Raw genomic sequence first — 23123 nt, forward strand, 5'->3', positions numbered from 1 at the left:
GATGCATAGATCATTATTTTTTCCTTTCCATGCTATTAAAGTTTCCCAGCAATCCTTGTCACAAAAGGTGCACAGGATGAGCAGATACACAACATAGAAAAATGAGGCTAAAACCCCCAGTTTTCAACCAATTTCCACAGAACATACCAATTTTATGCAACTTTAAAAAGTTCAAGCTTGCAACGTGGCATTACAAAAGACATTCATGACATAATCCAAAACATTTAACCACCTACCAGCATTAACGATGGCATCGACCTCAAGCAGTGTAATGTCACCTCTGTAGAGGGAAACTTTCTCACTCAGACTTTTTTTCCCTTGCAGATCTTCTTTGGCGGTTTCACCTACAAACCAAGAAAGCATCAAACACAGATTATAAACGTGGTTCAGAGATCGCTGTTTACAAGTCCAGAGCAGATCTCAGCAATTCCCGTTATACTGTGGCTGTCAGACTGCAGCATCCTCCCGTTTCGCCTCGAGAGGGCACCGGTAACCCACAAAGATACTAGCATTTCCCCCCCCCCAAAAAAAAACCACACGACTTGCCTTGTATTTGTTTCCAAATACAAGCACGGATTCCTTACCAAGATACTATTAGATTAAAAATCTGAATGTACGTACACATTTTTTGAAGCTAGATCCGATACTTTTCTTTGGAATTAGTTAAGATAACCCTGCTACTGAAGCAGCCATTCATTCAACACAGAATTATTCCAAACACATAACACCACGCAGGAACCCCACTTGCCAACAGCCCTGGCAGCAGGTAGTGCACAGAAGAAAAGCCTGAATGAAAACACCAGCACGTTTAACACTTGGAGCTTTGCCACCTTAAACAAATCGATTAGACCAGGTCAAAAAAGGGTGTGAGAGAGAAGACGACACAACATAAATCAGCTGTCAAAAGATTACTGAACAATAGGTCCCTTATTCCAGTAAACTCTTAATTTTTGCATCACCAATTCATTTCCATCATACTCAACATACGTAACAGTTTGATTACCTCAAACACATAGTGGCCAAAAGCTTGACCTAGTCATGCATTGTGAGATCTCCACTTAAAGAATTAATGAGAGAAAGAAAAATTGCTTCACTGCATTTTAGGTTATGTTTTGAAATTCATTCTTTCTGACAGAAACCAAATGACTCAAGAGGCTCAAGTTCATATACTGGCCAGAAATAAAACTAAATTGCTAAAGTGACAGTTTAAGTGGGAAACAGTTCCAATCTTGAGAAAATAAAATCTATTTCCAAGTAAAAAAAAAAAACACCTCAAGGGAAAATACAGTGAAAAGGTAGAACCAGTACAAAGAAACGTGGCTCTTCAGTTTTTACATCAACCTTTACTTTAATCGATCTCCACCTATTTTAGTACACGTGCTCAAATCTGTTAGCATCATAAGCACCCATAAGTAGAAATAAGAACATTTATTTTGGATCTTGCTCTTCTGACTTCAGCACCAATGACTGCTATCAAAAATCATCATTTATCTCAACCACTCCAAAATAACCAGCCTCACTCTGTTCTACTGTAGATTAGCTATCACATGCCTCATGCAAAAACCATGCCACTTCCAGCAAGACAGATGTTGTCACTGTGAGATTAGCATAAAGGTAGTTTTGTATTCAAGTGTGTGTATTCAGGGGTTTAACTCCTCTACTTGGCTCTGAAAGCAAGTATCCCATTGCCACCAGATGGCCCTCCATGTCTTAAAGCAAAGAGCAGCTCTGTGGAAAGGTACCAAGTTCTCATTATCGTAAGAACCTTGTGTCACTCTTAACCTAAAAGTTATACTGTTCATCTATTTGTCAACAGACGATACCCACTGCAGTTAGATGCTGAGTTGTATTAAAATACAAATCAGCCTCTGTGACCAATTTACAGTCTGATTTATTATCTGCTCCGATGCTAACTGCATTCTGCCTGCAAGTAGGACAGTTGCTTTCCCCATCTCTCCCCAGCGAGCATCACAGTGGAACTCTGCCAAATATAAAGTACATCCGATCATCCTCCCCCTCAACTTCCCAACCAAGTTACTGCAACACTAGTTACATCAAATCAAAACACACCAAATTCTCCACAGTAAAACCAGTTACTTTTAAATAGAAAGTACAGTTTGGATACTACAGTATTTGTGCCAGTTGGATACAAAAACAAATAAAAGAAATCAACCAGGAAGAGCCATGAAGACAACAGATACTAATAAAAAAAGCTAATTCTCATTATTACTACTTCCAAATTCAGAGGGAAAGCAGAGATGTCCCTCAGTCAGTTCACCAGCAAGGTCAATAGAGTGGTTTGAGTTGGAAGGCATCTTAAAGATCATCTAGTTCCAGTCCCCCCCACACCCCCGCCACAGGCAGGGACACCTTCCACTAGACCAGGTTCCTCCAAGCCCCACCCAGCCTGGCCCTGGACACTGCCAGGAATGGGGCAGATGCATCTTCTCCGGGCAACCTCTGCCACAGCCTCATCACCCTCACAGGGAAGGATTTCTCCCTAGTATCTAATTTAAACCCCCCCTTCTTTAAATTTAAAACTGTTTCGCCTTGTCCTACCCCTACATGTCCTTATAAAACGTCCCTCTCTAGTTTTCTTACAGGCCTCTAAGGTCATCTAACTCTTTCTGTAGGGAGCCACATCAACACTACCTCATGATTTTCTATTCTCCACAGCCATCACCGGTTTTCCTCTACTTCTTACTCTTTGCAAGTACTGAATATATTTGAGTGTGGTTCTTCCGAGACTCCTTTCCCACAGAAAAGCATCAGTAAATTCACTGCCTAAGGAGAAAACAAAACAAACTACCACAAAAACACCCTACAATACTCCTATATGATCTACCACGTCCTCTCCAGCAAGTCCCTTACCTGTTCTAGGAAGACTCCTGCTGACTGCTGCCTTTAATACAATACAGCAGTAAAAACGTGCTGCCTTGTACACCTTTGATAGATTACCCTGATTTCTTCCAATAAAAGTCTGATTTAACAGAGGAATTGTACTTGCACTTACTTTATTTCATTCTGGTTGTTACAGAAGAATGCTAGATGCTGATGGAAGCCATGGAGAGCCAAGGCTTGTTCATAAAGACACTCAACAAGAGTACTAATATGCCAATAATTACAAAAGTAATCCCAATATCATACAAATAGTTGTGGAAGAGACAACTGCTTTTCTTTCACCATCTGTTCAATCTCTGGGGCTGGCAGACAGCATTTCCTAACAAAATCAAAACTGATACAGAACACCCAACAAAGCAATTTGTAAGTCTTAAAGGCTTGGAATTTTTTCCACAAAGTGCTTTATCAGCCTTTCTCACATTTCTCTGACCTAAAGAATGCGCAAACTTTTCTCCTCTGCCTGCTTAGCACCCTCCATCCAGGTCTTACCCATCCCTTCTCTGGGGTGATTTTGACCAGGGGTAGGGACAGAATATCAAGAAACAACATCTGCCAGGCAAATGTAGCAATACACTGCAAAATAGCCAATACAGAAACAAGGCAAAAAAAGACAATTAGCTTTGGTACTGCTAACAAGTTTATTGTAGGTCCTATCAAAGCAAAGTCAGTGGTCACTAAATCATCTTTGCACTCACACATGATAGAGTTCATCCTGTTACATCATTCCTCAAAAATCTGGTGTGTAACCTGTTTTTAAAGAGATACAACAGTGGAGACATCAATTGATCTACGTCCTCCTCTTTCCCTCTCTGCCCCAGCCTCAGGAATATATAAAGAGCTCAAAATCTTCACCATGAGCAGTTGAAAATTTATGTCCCATCACCATTTTTCCCCACATATCCATGCCATCATCTTCCATCCGTGTCTATACAACCCAACTTCACGAGCTTTTCCTCCTATGAGACACCCAGCAGGCCTTTAACCATGCTCCTAACATCTGTGAGTCCACAGAGCCACATCTTTAAAGTTGTTCAGCTGATGCCTTAACACCAAATAGGCAGTCCTGTCCCTCAGCTTTACTTACAACTCCTATCTCACACCAAAGGAAAAGGCCCTTTACAGCTTACACATGTGCAGAAAAGCACATGAGATTTAGTAACCAAAAACTGTGCTTGGAAAGAACATGTCCAAGTTCTTCAGAACTGGAAGGAAAAAGGTCTTCCAGAAGAGCTCACTAGAGGGAGCCCCCATAAAGGGCATGAATCTGCTCAACTGGTCCGCTCAGGAAGGATGGCCCCAACCTAGTATCATTGTAACATCAACTCGGCCCCAATCACTGCCAAAATAGGCAGATTTTAAAGTCTAGTACGCTTTAAAGTATCTTCATTTTTGAAATAAACCTCAGACATCCAGTTACATAAAACCATACAACAATATCAAAGTATTTGCAACCAAAGGGAAGAGAAAAGCCTACAGCTGGAAGAGCTTTTGTAAAAACAAGCAAACCACCTTTTCAATTTTAAAACTACTTGATAATGAGAGACTAGAGTACACACAAAGTAGTAAAACCAATTACTAAAGCTCCATAGTATAAAGCAACACCTATGGCAAAGAAAAAGGCTCTTGGCACTCCATAAGTAAGAGCAGATAAGAGAAAAAGAATCAAAGAAAGAACAAGTCAAGAGGATTTACCGCAGCTCAGCTCACAGGCTTACAGTATTAAATGAAATTCTGTTTAACCAGTCAGACAACTTCATGGTTTTCTTCATCTAGTTCATAAAGACAGGAGTAACTGACTGAATTGCAAGAAACAAAGTTGGAAATGGGAGATTTTCATTATTCATAGCCAGCTTTATGATTCACAGCTGAAGGAAGTAAATTAATACCAAGTTAAAAACAAATAATAAGCTTGCCCTCTATCTCAACCCAACTACAACAGCTACTGGTAGAAACACACATCCCCACAAGGAAAGCTTCACCAACAGCACTCTATAACTTGATCTGGAAACAGTGCTGGGAAAAGAAACCGAGCAAGAGATATGAGCCCCAACATCAACCCCAACCAAGAGCCAGCCCTTCCAGTCCTAGAAGGGCCCTCAGCAAAGTCTGGACTGGGACACCCATCCACTTTACTTCAGCTACTGAAAACACAAAGGAGCCAAGCAAGCTCCAAGAATGCATCTGACTACAGAGAGCTGTGCAGCAGCCATTCTGCTGCGCACCCTGCATGCTCTTCCCCTCAGTGCCTCCTTAATGCTTTGTTTTTACAAGTGTCTTGTACAGATTAAAAATGACACTATTAGCAATTACAAACCCCACTTACAACACAGCTTTCCATCCCATTTGTTTCTGCATCGGCTTACGGAACATTAGAAAAGACAGATTGTGAGATCTGTTACATTACGTGCCTGCTTCTACTCCTACTAACCGTGGATGATTGTACAGGAAAGGCAATTGCTTATCTAAATCAAGATAAGCATTACTTCCATATGTTCCATCACCAGGGGGAAAGCATTCACAGATGCACTCTAGTACTTCAGATTTGTAATACAGATTTACTCTATCACTGCTTGGACTTAAACAAGATCAGAACCCAAGCACAAGAAGGAACATCTGTTGCAGACAAATCTCTTCCTACCTAGCCAAAAATTCAGCAGAACGTTGAAGTCAAAGGCACTTGATGATGAACACCAACACCTTCTCCCTGGCTGCTGCACACTCTGCCAATACACACTGCTTCAGCTAATTACCAAATGGCATAATTGGATTAGCCAAAGACTATAGCCAAGCACAAAGCCTAAGGCATACAGACACCACGAGTTTGGGTGGGACCTCTAGCAATGGGTCAAGTCCAACCTCCCTGCTCAAAGCAGGGTCACCCAAACCAAGTTGCCTAGGACCCTGTCCCAGTTAGATTTTGAGTATCTCCAAGGAGACTCCACAACCTCTCCAAGCAAACTGTCCCAGCAGCCAGCCACCCTCACAGTATGTTTTCTTACACCTAGAATGTCTTGTTTTAATTTATGCCCATTGCCTCTTGTTTAGTCACTATGTACCACTGAGAAGAGTATGGAGCCATTTTCTTCACATGCTCCCATCATGTGTTTATAAACATAGATCAGATCCCATCTGGGGCATCTTTTCTCCAGGCTAAACCTCAGCCTCTCCTCACAGAAGGGATGCTGTAGTCCTTCAATCATCTTTCATGGCTCATGTGGTGCATCAACTACACTTCCCACTTCTGTAACACTCACTAATCTGCTGATGTAGCACTCTGTCACATCTTCCAGGTCAGCAGATCATGCTATCTCTCATTCAAGGTGTTTCAGGAGGTACAAAGTACCCCCACCTGAGGACAAGTGCATCATCTGATGTCCACTAGAACCCACATTCAATGTGCCACACGCTGTCGTCCAGTCAACAGTGCTGTAACACACCTTTCCAAAGCTACTGCAAAGAGCTCGGCACTAATTCACTTGATCTAAGTTAAATATGATGCTGTTGCTATCAGCAGCCCACAAACAGGGTTGTAAATACAAGCCTATACTTGTCAGCCACAATATTGCCCCATCCCTGGTGGCATTCAAGGCTAGGCTGGACAGGGCTTTGAGCAAACTGGTGTAGTAGGGGTCCCTGTCCATAGCAGGGGGTTGGAACTGGATAAGCTTTAAAGTCCCTTCCAATCCTTAGTGTTATGTTCCAACCCTTCCCTCAGTCTATCCTACACAGTTCTGTATGTCCCCCACAAAACAAAATTGAGACACATGAATACCCTTTAAGTCTGGGAGAAGACGGAGGAGAGAGAATGGAGAAGCTCGCCCTTTTCCTGAAGTTTCTGCAAAACAAGGGAAGACTTGGTACAGAGTGCAAAAGTACTGAGGACCCAAGTTTCAGAAATCAGTAATAACAAATAATGAGGACAAGAAAAGGAATACATTCTTGATTCCTATTTGTGATGCAACCTGGTCTGCAGGGACAAGCAATTGTCAATTCCTAAATCAAAGTCATCTCACTTCAGCAGCATATACAGTGACAGCAAAGACACGACATAAGTAGGCTGAGGCCCTTGGGTATTTGTGTGTTTGCTTGGAGAATCAGCATCCAGCTGCTATGCTTGCTTCTGCTAGCTTGAGAATTCATGATTTAGGGTCCACAGGCTGCTGGTTTAGCTGTGACCCAGGAGCTGTGCTTTGTGTATTTGAAGATATTCCATCACTGTCAGCTTCAGTTGTTTTTTTAATGGGAGTCTTCAGAGGGATTCTGGACCCTGTGACAACACATTGGAACTAAAATGTTGTTTGCATATTTACCAAGCTCTTGCCTAAGCCTGAGTATCAGTACCTCAGCCTGAGGGATACTGAGCCTTTTGATACACAGATCCTTCTTCAGAACAGCAGCATGAGTTGTACTGAAATATCTTAAATGGTCAACCTATGTCACATGAAGGCAAGAACTACACCGTATCATATCCAGCTCATACTGCTTCATCCTTTACTACAGTCAATCTGTAACAGTAGAAGTTCAAAAATTGAGGAAAAAATTTGCACTCCTTTAGACCACTGTTCATTGTGTCATAGAAATGGCTTCATATTTTTCTATCAAGCTAAAAGACTACAGACCATGCTGCTTCACTAGATCCCTTCAAAGACAAAGCAGATCACCTTCACTACAAGAGCTGTGTCTTGGTAGTATCACAACATTCATGCAACTGCCTGGTACACTCAAATCAATCCAGTACCTCCTGGGATAAATATGAGCCTCCATCCAGAACTACCACTACCAGCAGCACATACTCCTTCACTCAGCTTTAAAAACTGACTGGAAAAAAGCCTTTTCATGACCAACCAGGCATTCAGACTTCAGCAGCATCTATATTATTAGCCAAGAAATAAAAACCCGTTTTTAAATAGGTGGGAGCAGCAAACGCAGCATCAAGTAGAAATATATATACTAAGTTTGTAGTGGGAAAACAAATTCATTAGCTTCCTAAGCAGTCAGACAAGTTTTAGTCCATGTTCTCTGGTTTCTGAATTCCCTGCACCACTGCTAAGCAACAGCTTCTCCAGCTGAGCTTTACAGCCTTTCGTAGTACTTACCGTTGGAGCTTAGAAGTAAAAAGTTACTACCAGCAAACTATGAAAGTTCTGCTAAACTGCCAGCAAACATTTCACAGCATTGTCACTCAAGAACCTCTCAGCATGAGATATAGTGACAACTGCTTACCAGCAGGGAGTAGAAACTTCAGTTTTCTAGTACCGGGGGCAGGTAGGTGAGCTTTTATGCAAGTACAGAAGATAATGTTTTCTGCATGAAGACATTAGGTAGCGCTTACCTTGCAGCATTCCCCCTCCCCTACTCCCCAAGCTACCACATGTACTTTGCTAGCCTAGAACAGACTAGGGCTTTAATCCAAACAGCAAGGTGCACCGGAACATCTTCAGTATTTGAAGAGGACTCTAAGACCCATTAGTGTTGCGAGTCATACTTGCTTGCTTTAAGGACTTGAAAAATAGAAAGCAAACTCACAAGCAATTAGTTACAAGCTCACTATCAGTTAGTAGGAACATCTAGCTTTATCTTCTGCATGCCTAACCTAAGTCAATATAGGCATATGTTGGTGTGCACCGCCTGTTCTGTCTGGATTTAGTTATTTGCAATACACTTACAAACCTTCCCCCATAAGAACTCTCGTAACTGAGCAAAGGGGGAGGAAAAGAAAACGGAACTCTAGTTTTCCTTGAAGTATAACTGGTCCATCCCCTCAGTGACAGTTGCATAAAGTCTGGGGTTTGCTTTCAGTTGACATAAACTCATTAAATATTACCACAAACTGGCAGCACTGCAGCACACAGTGTGTTTGTATGAGAGCAGTGTCTTTTTTTAAAAAGCACCTTATTCACACAGAAAATATTAACTATACAGGCATAAATCCAATACAGGCTGAACTTCAGCTACCAGTCATATTTGTGCAGCAAATGAGAAACGCGTATCTACAACACCTTTAGACTAACCATCAGTACCAAGGAGACAATCAAAAAGGCCCATATTTGCACACAAAAAAAAAGCTTCCGTGAAAAATCAAAGGGCAGGATAAGGAAGGTAAATGTTTCAAGGCAATACAGATGTGCAACCACTTCTACACTTCCTTCATATCGGCATTATAGATGATCAAAGTCTTCAGACTGAATCCTCTTAAACTACAAAGCAGTCATTTCTAACTCGGCATTTGACCATGAACCTCTAGAGATGCTATTAATGCCAAGCTGCATGTAGAGAACTACTTCCACTTTCAGAAAGAAACGTACTTGCTACAGCAGCAGAAGGCTGAGAGGTTTAGTTTTGCAAGATGCCCATTCTATAGCATCCTGTCCACAAAATAAACATCTGGAAACTTTGGTAGAGACTCTTGACACACTTCTGCAAACATGCCAAGTCAACACGCAACAGCTGCAAGCCTCAGTAGCTTCCTCCTGCCTCCCCATTTGAGTAAGTTACTTCTTAGTGAAATGGAGCCACACATACAACTGTAATTTCAGTGGTTTTCAAATCTGTGCAAAACAGAAGTTTAAATATAAACTGGGTTGTTGAGCCTTCTCTCCAGCACAGAATTTTCTGTGCATCGTAACACATCTGTACACAGCACTTCCTAAATGGATGAGGAATTCCATGTCAACCAGATTTTCCAACTGCACATCAGCTAGGTGCCCTCACACAGAGAAAGCCACGTATCACTTCACACAGTTAGTAGTACAACAACGTTGTAGTACATTGGCTTGTTAGAGACATTTCTATGTGGTGAGCAGTTCAGCTCTAGTGAACTGGAAAAGGGAAACCAAGTTTATCTACTTTCCAGTGATTGGGTTTTTAACACATGTGTAATCAACTGTTTAATTGTGCATGAAGCAAATGCAGCTGTGCATGAAAGTTGGTTAATATGGTCCAAATGGAGAGCTCAGTGAGCTTCAACTGCATCAGTGATCCCATTACCTTATCATGGGAGTTAAACCATCCATACATGGCAATGAATTTTCAGGCTTGATCAAGCCTCCCAGATCCAGACAGCAGCAGTCAACAGGCCTACCCTATGTGATCGCTAATTATTGTTAGCCACACGCAGCAAATCCTACTTGAAGCAATAGTTCAACACCTTCATAAATGTCTGTCATATCTAAGCTACAGTTAATTAAGACAAACCACACCAGTCTCTTACTATCTTATCAAAAGAGGCTCCCAGTCTTCTGCTGGGAAAGATCAGTTTTTTCCACCTATACTTGAAGATAGGCAGAAGTCACATAGCCAGTTGGCAGGGCAATAGGTCTACGTTAGTAAGCAATGACAAGGGTAAACGTAACAGCTTGATCTTGGCCTCAGCATCGTCGTAGACACGTGGCTTCTAGTGAGGCTGGCACATTGGCTCACATCTGTCTGCAAAAGACTCTGAAGACATATGCCACAATCCTTCACAAATTATATATCAGGATTTTAGCCAAGCTACCGTACTGAGCAAAACTACATGGCTTTCTGAAACTGCCATTGTAGAGCAAGAAATTAATTTTGGGACTTGATATTGCGGCCTGCCATGCTCAAAAGCTCATCCTTTATACACAATAAAAGGTAACAGAAAGAAACAATAATCGGCGGAGAAAAGACAGACATGCATATAAAAACTACTAGAAACCAAGACGTATAACCTATTCTTTCCCCCTGCACATATTAAAATACCTCAGGAAGTTACCATGCTGCTTTCCTTTAGTCTTGAATATGAGACAAGTCAGCCACCGAAAAACTCCAGGCTGGAACTTGAGAAACCCTGTGCTTTTCTCAGCACTTTCTGAGGAATGGCACATACACACAGCATCACTGCTGCTAAAGCCATCCTTCCTCACACTCTGAGCGAGCCTACCAGCTGACAGCACAGTACATCATCCAGACTTCCTAACACTGGTTAGCACTGCCTTAGGGACCTCTGTGCAAAACTTCAGTGCACAGTGATGTTCAACAGCTACAATAAAAGGACTGTTTTTCATACTGCATGTGGAACAGAAGCTTGGGATTTATTAATCTGGTCAAGACTCATGTCACCAGCACTTAAACATTAGAAATATTTTTTCTGGCAAAGACATGCTTTGCATCTCCATCTTTTATTACTCTCAAAAACATGTTGAGAGCTTGTGGAAGGAACTTCAGTAAAGATACTAATTTACTCTTGAGAGCAGCATCCTTTCCTGGGATTAACTCTTGTCCCTTGAGGAGCTGGCTGCCACTGGAAATAAGAGGGTACTCTCAGCTGCATGCAAAAGGTCAAAAAACTATAGCTCTATCAAGGACATGTATAAGCTTAACACTGTGTGGAACTTGTTAAAAAAAGGGAACAATCATGGAACAGCAGCTTAAAAAGAAGTCATCATCTTACTTACATCAAAGACAAGTGATTTATTTTCTTAGAAGAAGGATTAGCCACACTGGATTATGTGTTCTTAATCTATATAAAAAAGGCTGATTTTTTGTTTTTGCTTTTTAATAATCATCTCTCACACTTGCTGAAAGCAAGATACTTCTTTTGGTTTTCCCCCAAAGCACTTTACAGAGAACTGTACTGCAAGTGTCATTTCTTTGACAGCTAATCCAGCCTATAAAGGTTATACGCATGACACTCATCAGGGAGTTACAAGGTCAAATAAATACATACTGATTCTTTTGGTATACTGCATTTCCACGCTACACTAAACATTCCGATTTATCCCCCTGTATCAGGGGATCGCTAACTAGATAAGAATACTTGCCTCAAAAAACAAGCCACCATCCCCCTCAGGTTATTTCAAAGTTTACACTCAAGTAAACTTGCACCTGGATTTTTTTTCCCTATCTCTGTGCTGTACAAGGCTGTATCTTTGGAAAAGAATAGCTGAGGTGTATGATTTGGAAGGGAGAAGAGTGGGGAGGTCAGTAGATCACATGGTCAGATTTGTATCACTCCGCAACTTTGCATCTGTCCAGGGCAGATCCCCAAAGGGCAGCTGAGAGCCTGGGAGAATCAGAGCACACAGGGCTCTGGTTACTCCCTATCGCTCTGGCAGCCTTCGGGATCTACTGCTGCCAGACGTAAACCACCTCAACCTTAAAGTCACCCCACATTATGCCATGGGCACAGAGTCCTGGACACTTTTAGAACAGACTAATAAGCTGCGGACATGGTTTGTTTATGTTACCACACATGCATATATTGAGGAAGCAGCAAAGGAATAATAGACAGATAACAGATATGCACAAACAGGTTTATAGCCTCTTCCACAAAAAGCATGTCATTTCTTAAGTACTCAGAAGACTTCATTACCATGATCTTCACACTTTCCATAGAAGCTACAGATGGCGGTCTCTTAGCTGAGCTTCCCCAGCCATTACAGACAATTAATAAGCAGTGATCTCCACATGCATTCAAATGACACAGCTTTCCAACCTTAAACACAATAGCCCTCAAGAGACCTCGTGATAAAATGTTTAGCATGAGTAACTGAGTGGCATGCCAATATATAAGTAAGGACAAAACCAAATACAGCAAGAGTTTAAGCAAAGCTGGAATTCACATTCAAGGCCACAGCTAATAGCAGGAGATCCTGAACTGCAGCACACAAGTTACTGCAGTTTTCTATGTGAATTCTGCAGAAAATCTGCTGTACTGTGAACTTAACCAAAGAGTTTCAGTAGCAAAAGCACCATTTTCTTTGACTGACAGATAGCAAGCATCACACTGAGCTAACATATCTCAATTTACTTTCATCCTTGTCACTCAACTAGAAATCAGTTCTAAAAGACAGTTGTTAAAGTCACTGTATGAAAAAAAATAACACAGTGCAAGCTGATGGACTTGGTTTGGTGGGGGGGGCAGTCTTGAAGCATACTCATTTCACACAGCCATTACAGACAGAACTTGTTGCTCGTCAGGCAACTTTTGACAATCAATGTTCTAACAGAACGCAATTTCTTTTTCCTGCATAACTCACTGAAAAGTGAGTGGTGGAGAGAGATGCTATTTCTCACTTACCTGGCTGAATTTCACTGCAGCTTAGTAGCAGCATTACTTTCCAAAGGCTGTTTGATGATCATCACCTTGATTCCTAGTTCCCGCAGAACAGATATTCATATCAAACAGGGCCACAGGGAGAAGCTCTGAAGAATGCCGCATTGCCTGCGTTTAGTTAACTAGCTCAAGAGATACTGGTCAAGGGAGCTCAGTGTTACCATACAATTTCTTTTCAGCATGAAGCATTTTGAGTGGCTCATCCAGATGTTTTGTCTCTCTAATCTTGCATCAACTCGCTTTGAATATTTAGAAAACTATAAATTCAGAGTACAAATATGCTTTCATTCAATCCAAACCTTTTTATTATATATAAAACCCTCAGTGTTAAAGTAGATTAATTTGAATACAGTTTGAACCATATCATTTTCTAAAAAGAAAGAAAATCCAGAGGCTGCCAAAACATCAAAGCATACTTCAAGACTTAAAAAAAAAAAAAAAACAAAAACCCAATCCTGCAGACCTTTTATGTCATTTAATTTTAAATGAATATAAACTTTACAGTGACTGTATCCTTCCATTTTAACTTCATCCAATTAAAAGTAGCTGTTACCATTAGCAAAGATCTTCAAACCATCACCTGAATTTGCTGTTTTCTTGGCACTGCTGCTACGAATCCCAGAGGCTGGGATACTTAGCAGGACTGACAGCTACCTCAAGTTAAACTACATAACTTATTCCACCTTCTGAATTAGCCCATTAATGCAATGCAACATTTTTCTACCAGTGACACACAGAACTGAGTGACAACAGAATTCCCAAGACCCTGATTTTTCAAAAAGCTTTCAAGGACATTTTCTTAAGTCATGTCTCACATTCCCCACTGAAGAGCAAAGACAGCAAAGGAATAAGTATGAACCTAAGAAAGAGCTTATATATATATTTGATTTCAAAAAATGTTCTATTCATCTATATGGTGACATTTTATTCACCAAGCATGACAAAACATAAGCTACCACTGCTCTACAGGATGAAAGCCTAGCATCAAGTAGTATACGATAAATAGCATTGAAATAGAGGTATACAAATTCCAGAGCTTCAAAATACAAGTCCATTATTAGCATATCATGAGGAAGGAACTCTGCTTCAAAGTACATAACTGAACAGATGAGATGTGTCTGCCTTTGGAGCATCTGAAGGATAAGAAGCAGGAGGAACAATGGGTTACAGTATAAAGGTAATAGCCAGCCCTGCACGACAAGCTCATTCTTCATTTCCACAGCACACAACTCCTTATTTCCTTAATACATGCAGTTAAAGCAAAGGTTACATTTACAGAACTACTTCAAGAATTCTTCTCCTCCTACCATCTCCTTCTACATTAAAGAGGGCCACTTCCCAATGACAGCAGTGGAAGAAGGGACAGCATTACATACTTTATCTCCAAGATTCGCTTGTGCAGCCTGGCAAGTTGTACACAAAACATGGGGTGTTGACAATGTAGTCCTTCTGCAAACACACATACCCACCTCAGCTTGCTTTCATCAGTTCAGAGCAGGGGGCACTGGGCTTAGTCCCTGCATTCCAGATTGCACACACTACTCATATCAAAAAGTATCAGAAATACTGACCAAATTCCATAGCAAAACTCACACCAACCTGGTTTCTTACAGCTAGTCATGTCCACATGAGTAAACCTACAAAAATTGTAGGCTTTTGGTTTAGTCACAGAAGAGCAAACCAAGGATAAGAACTACACACAGCTGCTTTCAAATGCCAAATGTTTGCAAAGACTTTGCTGTTATAAGGGACATAGCCCTTGTCAACTCACATTCAGAATTCCCTGACTTTACTCCTCAAAGCCTTTGCATCATTTACATTCCTCTGTTATAAAGACTTCCAGCCTTGCCAAAATTTACCTTAACATCAACTTACTCCAAGCTTTACTGGTTTTCTTCAGAATTGAGTTCTAAACACAACTTCGTATCAAAAGGTGGAGGAGCAGGGATGGGGAAGAAACACTTTCATCCACAAACTAAGGTATGTTCTCCAAATTTGTCAATAAAGAACACACAGAGGTATCATGGCAGTTAGATTGGTTCCTTCCCAACGTGAACTTTTTAGGTCATTTCAGTTCCAGCAGTTCCTCATAGATTCTTCAATCTCCTGATAAACTTCCAGACTGGGATCTCCTAGTGTGGGGAGATGTTCATTTAAATTTGCATTTATAAATAGGTACCATAAAGCTTTTGTATTTTTCATGTAGTTTTCCTAACTGCCAGTACAAAAAAAGTGTGCAGTCTTGAATACCCTTCATCTCCAGTTGAATATCTACAGGGACTACTGCCAGCCCTTCTCCTACAGCTTCTTACTCCAGCAGCTGATTGATTGCATCCGCTTCACTTTAGTTGTTCTTGGTTGCTTTCTTGATTTCTCCTCATCACTCTTCCTGAACAGCCACTCCACACTTTACTAATCAATCCATCATTTTTGCCACTGTATACAGTGTTAGAAGTAAATGGTAGAGAACTACTTCTGCATTCCCCATCAGTTGCTGGTTTGGCTTGACAGGCATACAGAGGATTTCCCCCCCACACCCTTTAGACTTCTCTAGTTTGTCACTGCAAGAAGTAGTTTTTCCCTTGAATAAAATATCAGGACTTGTGCATGGCACTGCCAAGTCATGACCAATTTCCTCCTATCTGGGCCTTTACTTGCTGTCTCCAGAGTCTCATTTAGGTTGTACCAGTTGCCCTCCACCATGTCCCAGTACATAGAGTAGAAGTTCTCACCCACAAGAAGACTTAAACTCTAAATTTTTCACTGTTTTAGCTCAGACAGTTCTTACTCTTGATACCTCCAAAGCGAGGGCAACATTTCAGGGAAATAGAGTGTGAAATGCATGAAGTAACAGTCACATTAATACACGTATTTAACTGTACTGATCAGTTGAAATGCAGAAGCATTTCAGCAGTCTGTCCTCCTAGAAGTCCACTATTCCACATGGCTTACTTACAACAAACACACCAAAGATAACAAGTGATTGTGGATATTTCTCTCTAGAATGTACAGCGTAACAAAAGCTTCAAGTAGCAGTGTTTTAGCACAACTTTTGCCTTCCAGCACTTTTTGCAGTGTACTGGTACCAACAGAAAGAATGCAGGAGCAGCTACAAGAAAATGAATTCACCAGTGCCATGATTCAATACCTACATATTAGACACTGACATCTGGCTTATGTGAAGTGTAACAGCAATTGCAATGTGAATCCACACCTTGTCACATTCGGCAGCCCAAGTAATACAAGATCTGTGAATTTCAGCACATTATACAGAATCAGAGTAGTTCAAATGCAGGCAGCCTAGGTTAGAATGGCTAAAGAGCTTCCCAGTTAAACCACATGATATACTGCATCTCCCCATGTATCACTCAGAAAAGTCAGGTAACCTATTTTTATGCAGCCTTTTTTAATAGATGGACAGGCTTCACGGTATTCTAAGATAGAAAAGAGCTACTCTAATAGGAGAAAGAGGTTTATGGCTACTGTTAGAATACAACTACTAATCACTGTTGAAGAGTTCATCAACCTCTGACATTTTCACTTCAAAAGTCATTCAAGACGCTTTTTTAAGAGTAGACGATAACATTAGTTGTTTATGACGTCTGCAAATCTCTCACCTCCTCCAGATTGTGCTAAGAAGTGCTACAGCTTTCCCATTTTATTAATAACAGCTGATTAGTTCCAGGCCTCACTTCACCTAAAGTATTACCATAAAGACCACATTCACCTGCAGCTCCATGATTACTCTACACACCTGTTCACACAGGCCACTATTAGTCCTTAATGATATCAAAAGGGTTAGAAAACTAGTCCTGTATCTCCAGAAGCAGGAAGCACTTTAGTTCTCATAGTCAGATCCTCCTCCAAAACACACAAGCTTCCGCCAAGTAGGATATCAAGAAAAAAAAAAAAAAGAATTAACCAGCTCAAGTCATCCCTCTTCTTTCACACTCTTACATCAATGAAAGGCAACTAGACTAAGAAAAAGGCACTGTTACAGAATACAGAATTCTCCAAGTGAATCAGATTCCCATTTTGGGTTAGCCTTCACTGAAGTAGTTAGACAACTCTACTGCTGATCATAACCACTACAACGCTGCACATGCTAAGGGAAGGGTAGTTAATCCAGACTTGGCTCATGTTCCTCAGTCCAAGAAAGCTGACAGGACCATAAGTAAGACAGGCTTCAAATCTAATCTTCTCCCACGTCTGCATTTTCAGAAAACATCACAACCTGCACACTATCAGCCACCTATAAGAACACCACTATTTTGCCTGGTTCCCCATATTACTACACTTGTAAGTTTCAAAGACAAAGTTCATCAGGCATGGCTGACTGCTAGACTATCTGGGAAGTAAGACCCATGTCCAGCATAGCTATTTTACACACATAAGGGTAACACTGATGTGGTGTTGTGACTCTTTCTTGGGATACCTGAAGAACTAGTGGATACCAATGAGGCTTTAAGAAATTTTGTTGGGGTTTCCCCACCCTGTTCCTGAAGTGCTCTTTTCCTCGTGTTAGGCTGACACTGTTAGCAGTAAGACAGGTCCTAAGTCTTGCCCCCCCCCTGAAAAGGAACTTCGGATTGAGAAAACAGAATAGTTTATATTTAAAAAGATTCTCATGGTTTACTCACCATCACCTTCACTCTTACTTTTTAAGTCTTCCATCCATGTTGGAATATTTTTCAGTGCAACATATTCCCTTAAGTACTCTTTGCGTCTTTCTTCCAAGGTCATCTTCAGCAGGCGCTCTGTTTAGGGAAAAGAGAAAAGAAGTTTTGCAAGCTTTCATATATTCTTGCACATTAGCCAAGTAGTGACCAAGTCAGCATCCCTGATGCAATTAAATATCACTTGAGAGAATCAAGCATGGGTGATTCAATGAGTTACAACTAAAGCTAAACACAGTCCATGTGAACAACTGCATGCACCTATTTCTGGATATCCCAGTTCTGCAAAAAAACGTCTTTTCACTGCACTCTCAGCTATCCTAACTTCCTCTTCACATCGCTCTTGTACCTCTTCTTCCTGACACTAGTTCAAGGATAAGAGAACAGTTTATCAAGCTGTTTTACAGAGCATTTTCAGGTACTAAATTCTATTCTTCAGTTTTTGCAGATATAAGCTAGAACTTTAAAACAAAAAAGGTAGGAAGAAACATTTTTAACTTAAATGCTACCAATGCCAGCAAGTAAAGGCATAGTACAAAATTAAAGTGCTACTACTACATTACGAAAAAAATCAGAGCTAGAGCAAATGTTCTGTCACTTTGTAGATGGCTGGGGTAATAATAAAGGTGGTTTCATTTGGTTGGTTTTTTTCTGTTCTGCACATATTGTAATTCTCAGCATGAGAAAACTGCTGTCATTTGCTTTAGAAACATCCAGTGGCATTTAAACCCATTTTGAGCCAAAATTCAGTAGCTGCAGAAAACAGTAGTGTATCTGTTAAATACCCAAGAGTAAGCAACACAAGTATGAAAGTGTGACAAACCTTGGCTGAGCATAACCCCAAGTGTTAGGACAGACCATTGCCATCCACTGGCTAAACATGTTTCTAAAAAGCAGACCAGGACCAGCAATAAGCTGCACCTGCTGGGTTTAAAGTGCTGCAAAACAGAACCTGGGTTTAAAGTGAGCAGCATGGGTTAAGCTTTACTGATTTTAATTTGAACATTAACATGACACACTTAGTTACCACACTCAAACACAGACGGATGGCTGTTTTCTCCTGAAAAAGCCACCATGTCCTTTTTCAGACATTTAGTGAAAAGTGAAGCCTTGAAGACTGTACATTTATGACGGCTACTGCCAACCACACTCTTCTTCAGACCTGGCTATAAATGGACCGAGTTCTAAGATTAGAACAAACACATCTCAATGACCCAATACTGCAAACAGCCCCAGCGCTTCAACAGGGCCCTGTACCTGATTTTTGCAGCCACATCTTCTGCTCCCTCCTCACATCAATACATAATACCAGCTCAGCATAAGATCCAGAGCTTTTCCCCTTCCAAAGGCAGGGGGGGAGGAGGGGGGGAAGAGGGAAAGGAAGGTAAGTTGCAGAACGTATCAGGATGCCCATGCACTAATCAAGTTTCTGGGTCCACTTTTACCAGTGGCACTGTACTACTATTACCATAGTAATAGTTTTTCTTGGCACATTAATCAGTAATAAATGCTCTTTGATGATTCAAGAGCTATTAGGGGAGGGCTAGACCCATATTATTTGCCTCTGGCATAAAGGACTAGATGGACATGAAAAGAATATTTTGATCTCAAGTTGAAGGAGCAGAGAGCGAGCTGAACACGGAAACTGCTTCTCAGATCAAACCTTAGAAAAAAAGAAAGTTACTTTCACTGGGTTTTGGGTTGTTTTTTTTCCTTACAAATTAAAGTTTCCTAATTATGCAGGCTGCAATCAGCAATCTAACAACCAGAGGCAGGTTTTAAGCACAGACTCCCTCATCACAATAAACCTATTTTGGTATTTTTGACAGTATTACCATTTCTTCAGTTGACAAAAAAGCATTTCCCTCCCATTATTCAGGCCTGGTATCTTAATTGGATATTTACAATTGCAAAAGTAAATCTAATGTGATTAGGATCACCATTATGCACAACAGACATGCACTTAACTCCATTACTTGATCTTCAAGCATACAAAACACCAAGTATTTAACAGCACATTACAAGTACTACAGAAAGGCAAACCTGAGAAAGCTGTCAAGTCTGAAGGACCAAAGCAGAGGAAGTTTAACTGCCTTTTGCTCAAGAAGTTACAGAGCCAGTTCTGTGCCTTCAAAACACAAGCTCCTCTCAATAAGGCTTTATAAAACTTTGCTCTTGAGAGGCGGCAGCAAGAACTTAAACTGAGTCTTAATTATACACAAACCTCCCAAAAGATGCTTCCAGCAGCCTTAGCCGCAAGCATGGTTTTCTGCCTGCACCTTTATGAAGTGCCTTTAAAAGGTTGTGGGCAGACCAGGCTTGTGCCTAGGAATGAAATCAACTCCAGTCCTGCTCCTACTCTGTTTCAGCTGTCCTCAAGTAAAATCCCTCCTGGGAGAACATGGACCAACCTTTAATTACCAAGAAAGTAATTAAGAAAAGCAAGCGTATTGTCAGTGGGTTTGAACTCAATATTTAGCAATCAGTGCTTTTTCTTTTTAAGAAGTCGTTCAGAGTGTAACAGGCTGAGAACAATTGCACTCCAAGCTTCGTTGGAAGAGCAGAATGAGGGATCACAGCCAGCTTTACAGGGTTGAGGAGTACCTGGGAAAGGCAAAAGCAGACCTAACAGAAGATTGGATTTCAGAAGTGCAATCTAGGCAGGAAACAAAGAAGTTGAGCTTCTACAGTTTTCCTCTCTAGTAAAGAGGGTACTTGGACAGAACAGCCAATCTGAAGAGCAGTGCCAACAATGAACAAAGAAGTTTTTTCATTCTCAATACCCAGGCCCAGCACCATCACCACAGTGCTGGAAAGCAGTTACTGGAGCAGAAGATGGGCAAACACTGTTCGTTCTCACTAGCCAAAGAGACACAGAGTTCTGGCAAGCACTCCGCAAACATACCTCCCTGGGTAGAAAAACCTCAGCAGCAGTCCTGAGCTCCAGTTTGCTTTCTGTAACATCACTGCACGGATGGAGACCATCATCCTCACAGCTAAGACAACAAAAGCATGCCTGCATCCCAGGCTTTCAGCTTACCCTCCAACTTGACCCTCCTCACTGAGAGTTCAAGTTCACATGCCAGGCTATGAATTTACACAGACAGCAGCAGAGCTGGAAGAGACAAGTGGGAGTAATGGGAACAACTCACCAGAGCATACCAGAAACATTTCCCTGTCTGCCCCAGCACAAAACCAGCATTTCTGAACATCATGACACACAGCATTAGGGACTTACACAGGGAAAAGCCAGAGTTGATCACACGTAAGCAGTGCCTGAGAAGATTTAACTCTATCTTTTCTGTTGATAACAGAAAATTACAGCATCTGATAGGAATTTGTTTCTTCCCCTTAACTACAGAACATGCCTTATAAGAGTTTTCAAGGAGAAAACTATGCCACAAAACTCTATTCACTGAAGAGTGACAGGAGCAGCTAATCTACAGAGAGATCACTTTATCTGTGTTTTAACAGTTTGTCCTTAGACACACACACTTGATTTCTGCCACAAAGGATGAAACCCATCCTTCAAACCGGTCTCCTGCTTTCTTAGCTCAGAACATAGAGCCATAGGGATGATGGAAGAAAAGAAAGCTTAAACTATGACCTGATGGCATGGTTTTGTTTTAATACTCCTACTCTTTGTGTAATTCTAGGGGTTTATTTCATAAATACACCAGCCAAGAAGCTTTCCTCCTACCCCATGTAAATATTTTAATTCCACTGTACAAATTTACCTGAATTCTTACATTGCTTTCCACGTGATCAACATAAAGTATCAAAATGGCAAGATCTGCATAAATGCTCGTCCCATGGTTTTCATGCTCTGGAGTCTGACATTGGGGTTTGATAAACCGAGGTAACGCAGAGTGTGTGTGTGTGTGTGTAGGTCCTTAATGAAAAGGATAAATGCTAGGGGGGAGGTTTGAGAGCCCCATACCCCAAACGTTTCACCCCGGCAGACCAACACTAGAAGCTAAACTCAGCGCATTACACCCGCGGTAACAATAAACCGTGTTTCCCGTGCAGAACATAGGGGTTAAAAGGAGGAAAAGCACGTTTCGGCGGCATGGGCTTAACTTTTCGACCCGAAACACTTCCACAAGGTGACTTGGGGGCGGGCAGCCCTCAGGAGAGGGGCACGTTTCCAGCCCGCCCCCCTCCTCACAGCGAAGTCCCGTCCGAAATAACCGAGGTGAAGGAAAATGCCACCAAAATCCCTCCAGCGGCGGCGGGGGGGTTCCTCGAGCACGCGGGATTTTGGGGGGGGGGGGGTAGGTGGGAGATCCCAGGGACAACAGCACGGAGCACCCCCTCCCCCACCCCGTCACCTCAGCGCCGGGCGGCGGGAAGCGCCGCCGGACACCCCCAGCGAGGCGGCGGCTCTGAGGGGACGGGACCCCCCTCTGCCTCCCACACGGCTCGACGTGAGGTAAAAGCGGGCCCCGGGCGCGGTGTGAAGGTCGGTAATACCTTTCTCCTCCCGCCAGAGCTTTTTCCGCTTGTTGCCGGGGTACATGGTGGTGTGGCTGGCAGCGGCTTTAAGCTGCAGGTTCCCCAGGCTCACGAGGGGGTGGAGAAGACGCCGCGCCAGAGCCGAGCGCTACCGACGCCGCGCGTCGCTGCCTGATACCACCGCTGCTGCTGCTGCTCCCGCCTCAGCTCCGCGCCCGCCGCCCGGCTCTGCACGGCGCCCGTCAGCTGGGTCACGCCTCGCTCTAACCCGACACCCCCGCAGCGCCCGCCCCCCTCCCCGCCGCCCGTTGGCTCCGGCAGACGCCGCTCAGCAGCCCCCTCCTCCGCCCGCCGCCGCCGCCGCCGCCCGGGCCCGGCGGACGCACCGGACAGGAGGAGCCTGAGCGCGGCGGCGGGGCGGACGGCGGCGCTGGGTTGTGTATGTGTAACAGGGAGGGTGTTGAAGGGGGGGGGACGGGACCGGCGGGTGCGGTGGGTGCTTGGGTGCGACAGCGGCCGCTGTACGCGGCGGCGCGCTCGGTACCCACGCGGGGCGGGAGCGGGCGGGCGCCCCGCGGACCGGTGCCGCCCGCCACCACCGCCCCCCGCCCCGCCTCCTCCGCGCGGGCGGGCACAGCGCCCTTTGCTTCCGGGTTGCCGGCCGGTACCGAGCGCGCCGCCGATTGGCCGGGAGGGCGGGAGCCGTTGCTAAGCGACGGCGTCGTGGGCCGGCGGGGCCGCGGCCTGCGGAACGGGCCTGGAGCAACGTGTCCGGCGGCTCCGGGACACCGGGAAACGGCGCCTACGGGCGGTCCACACTCGGGAGCTGCGCGGTGAGGTGCCGGCAGCGGAGCTCTGCCGTGGGCACACGCCGAGAGCTCCCCACTCGTCGTGGACCCGCACGGTGAGGGAGCGCAGAGGCCACCTGGGGACCGGAGGTCAAGGAGGCGCCTCTGCCCTCCTCCTCCCCCATCCCGTCTCTTACTGAGGTTCGTTTTCTCCTTGTCTAAACA

General features: G+C 43.1%; 1 protein-coding gene across 6 annotated transcripts in view; it reads right to left on the reverse strand.

The window, feature by feature from the left end:
- Positions 1 to 22624, reverse strand: part of MACROD2 (mono-ADP ribosylhydrolase 2) — an 887639-nt gene extending 865015 nt beyond the window's left edge. Inside the window, exons 1-3 of one of the 6 annotated variants that reach the window (XM_061461531.1) lie at positions 22129 to 22624; positions 17638 to 17736; positions 237 to 344 (exon numbers count right to left, since the gene is read on the reverse strand). In XM_061461531.1, coding sequence (XP_061317515.1) covers positions 237 to 344; positions 17638 to 17736; positions 22129 to 22174 — 253 coding nt within the window. In that variant the 5' untranslated portion in view covers positions 22175 to 22624. Of the gene's footprint in view, positions 1 to 236; positions 345 to 17619; positions 17737 to 22128 lie in introns of all 6 variants that reach the window. The other 5 variants (XM_061461530.1, XM_061461529.1, XM_061461527.1 and 2 more) reach the window with 5 other exon arrangements.
- Between the last annotated feature and the right edge of the window lie 499 nt (positions 22625 to 23123).

This window comes from Pezoporus flaviventris, unplaced genomic scaffold (assembly GCF_033815535.1).
Source record: "Pezoporus flaviventris isolate CSIRO_AGI_PZ_B2104156 unplaced genomic scaffold, CSIRO_AGI_Pfla_v1 ptg000031l, whole genome shotgun sequence".
NCBI lineage: Eukaryota > Metazoa > Chordata > Aves > Psittaciformes > Psittacidae > Pezoporus > Pezoporus flaviventris.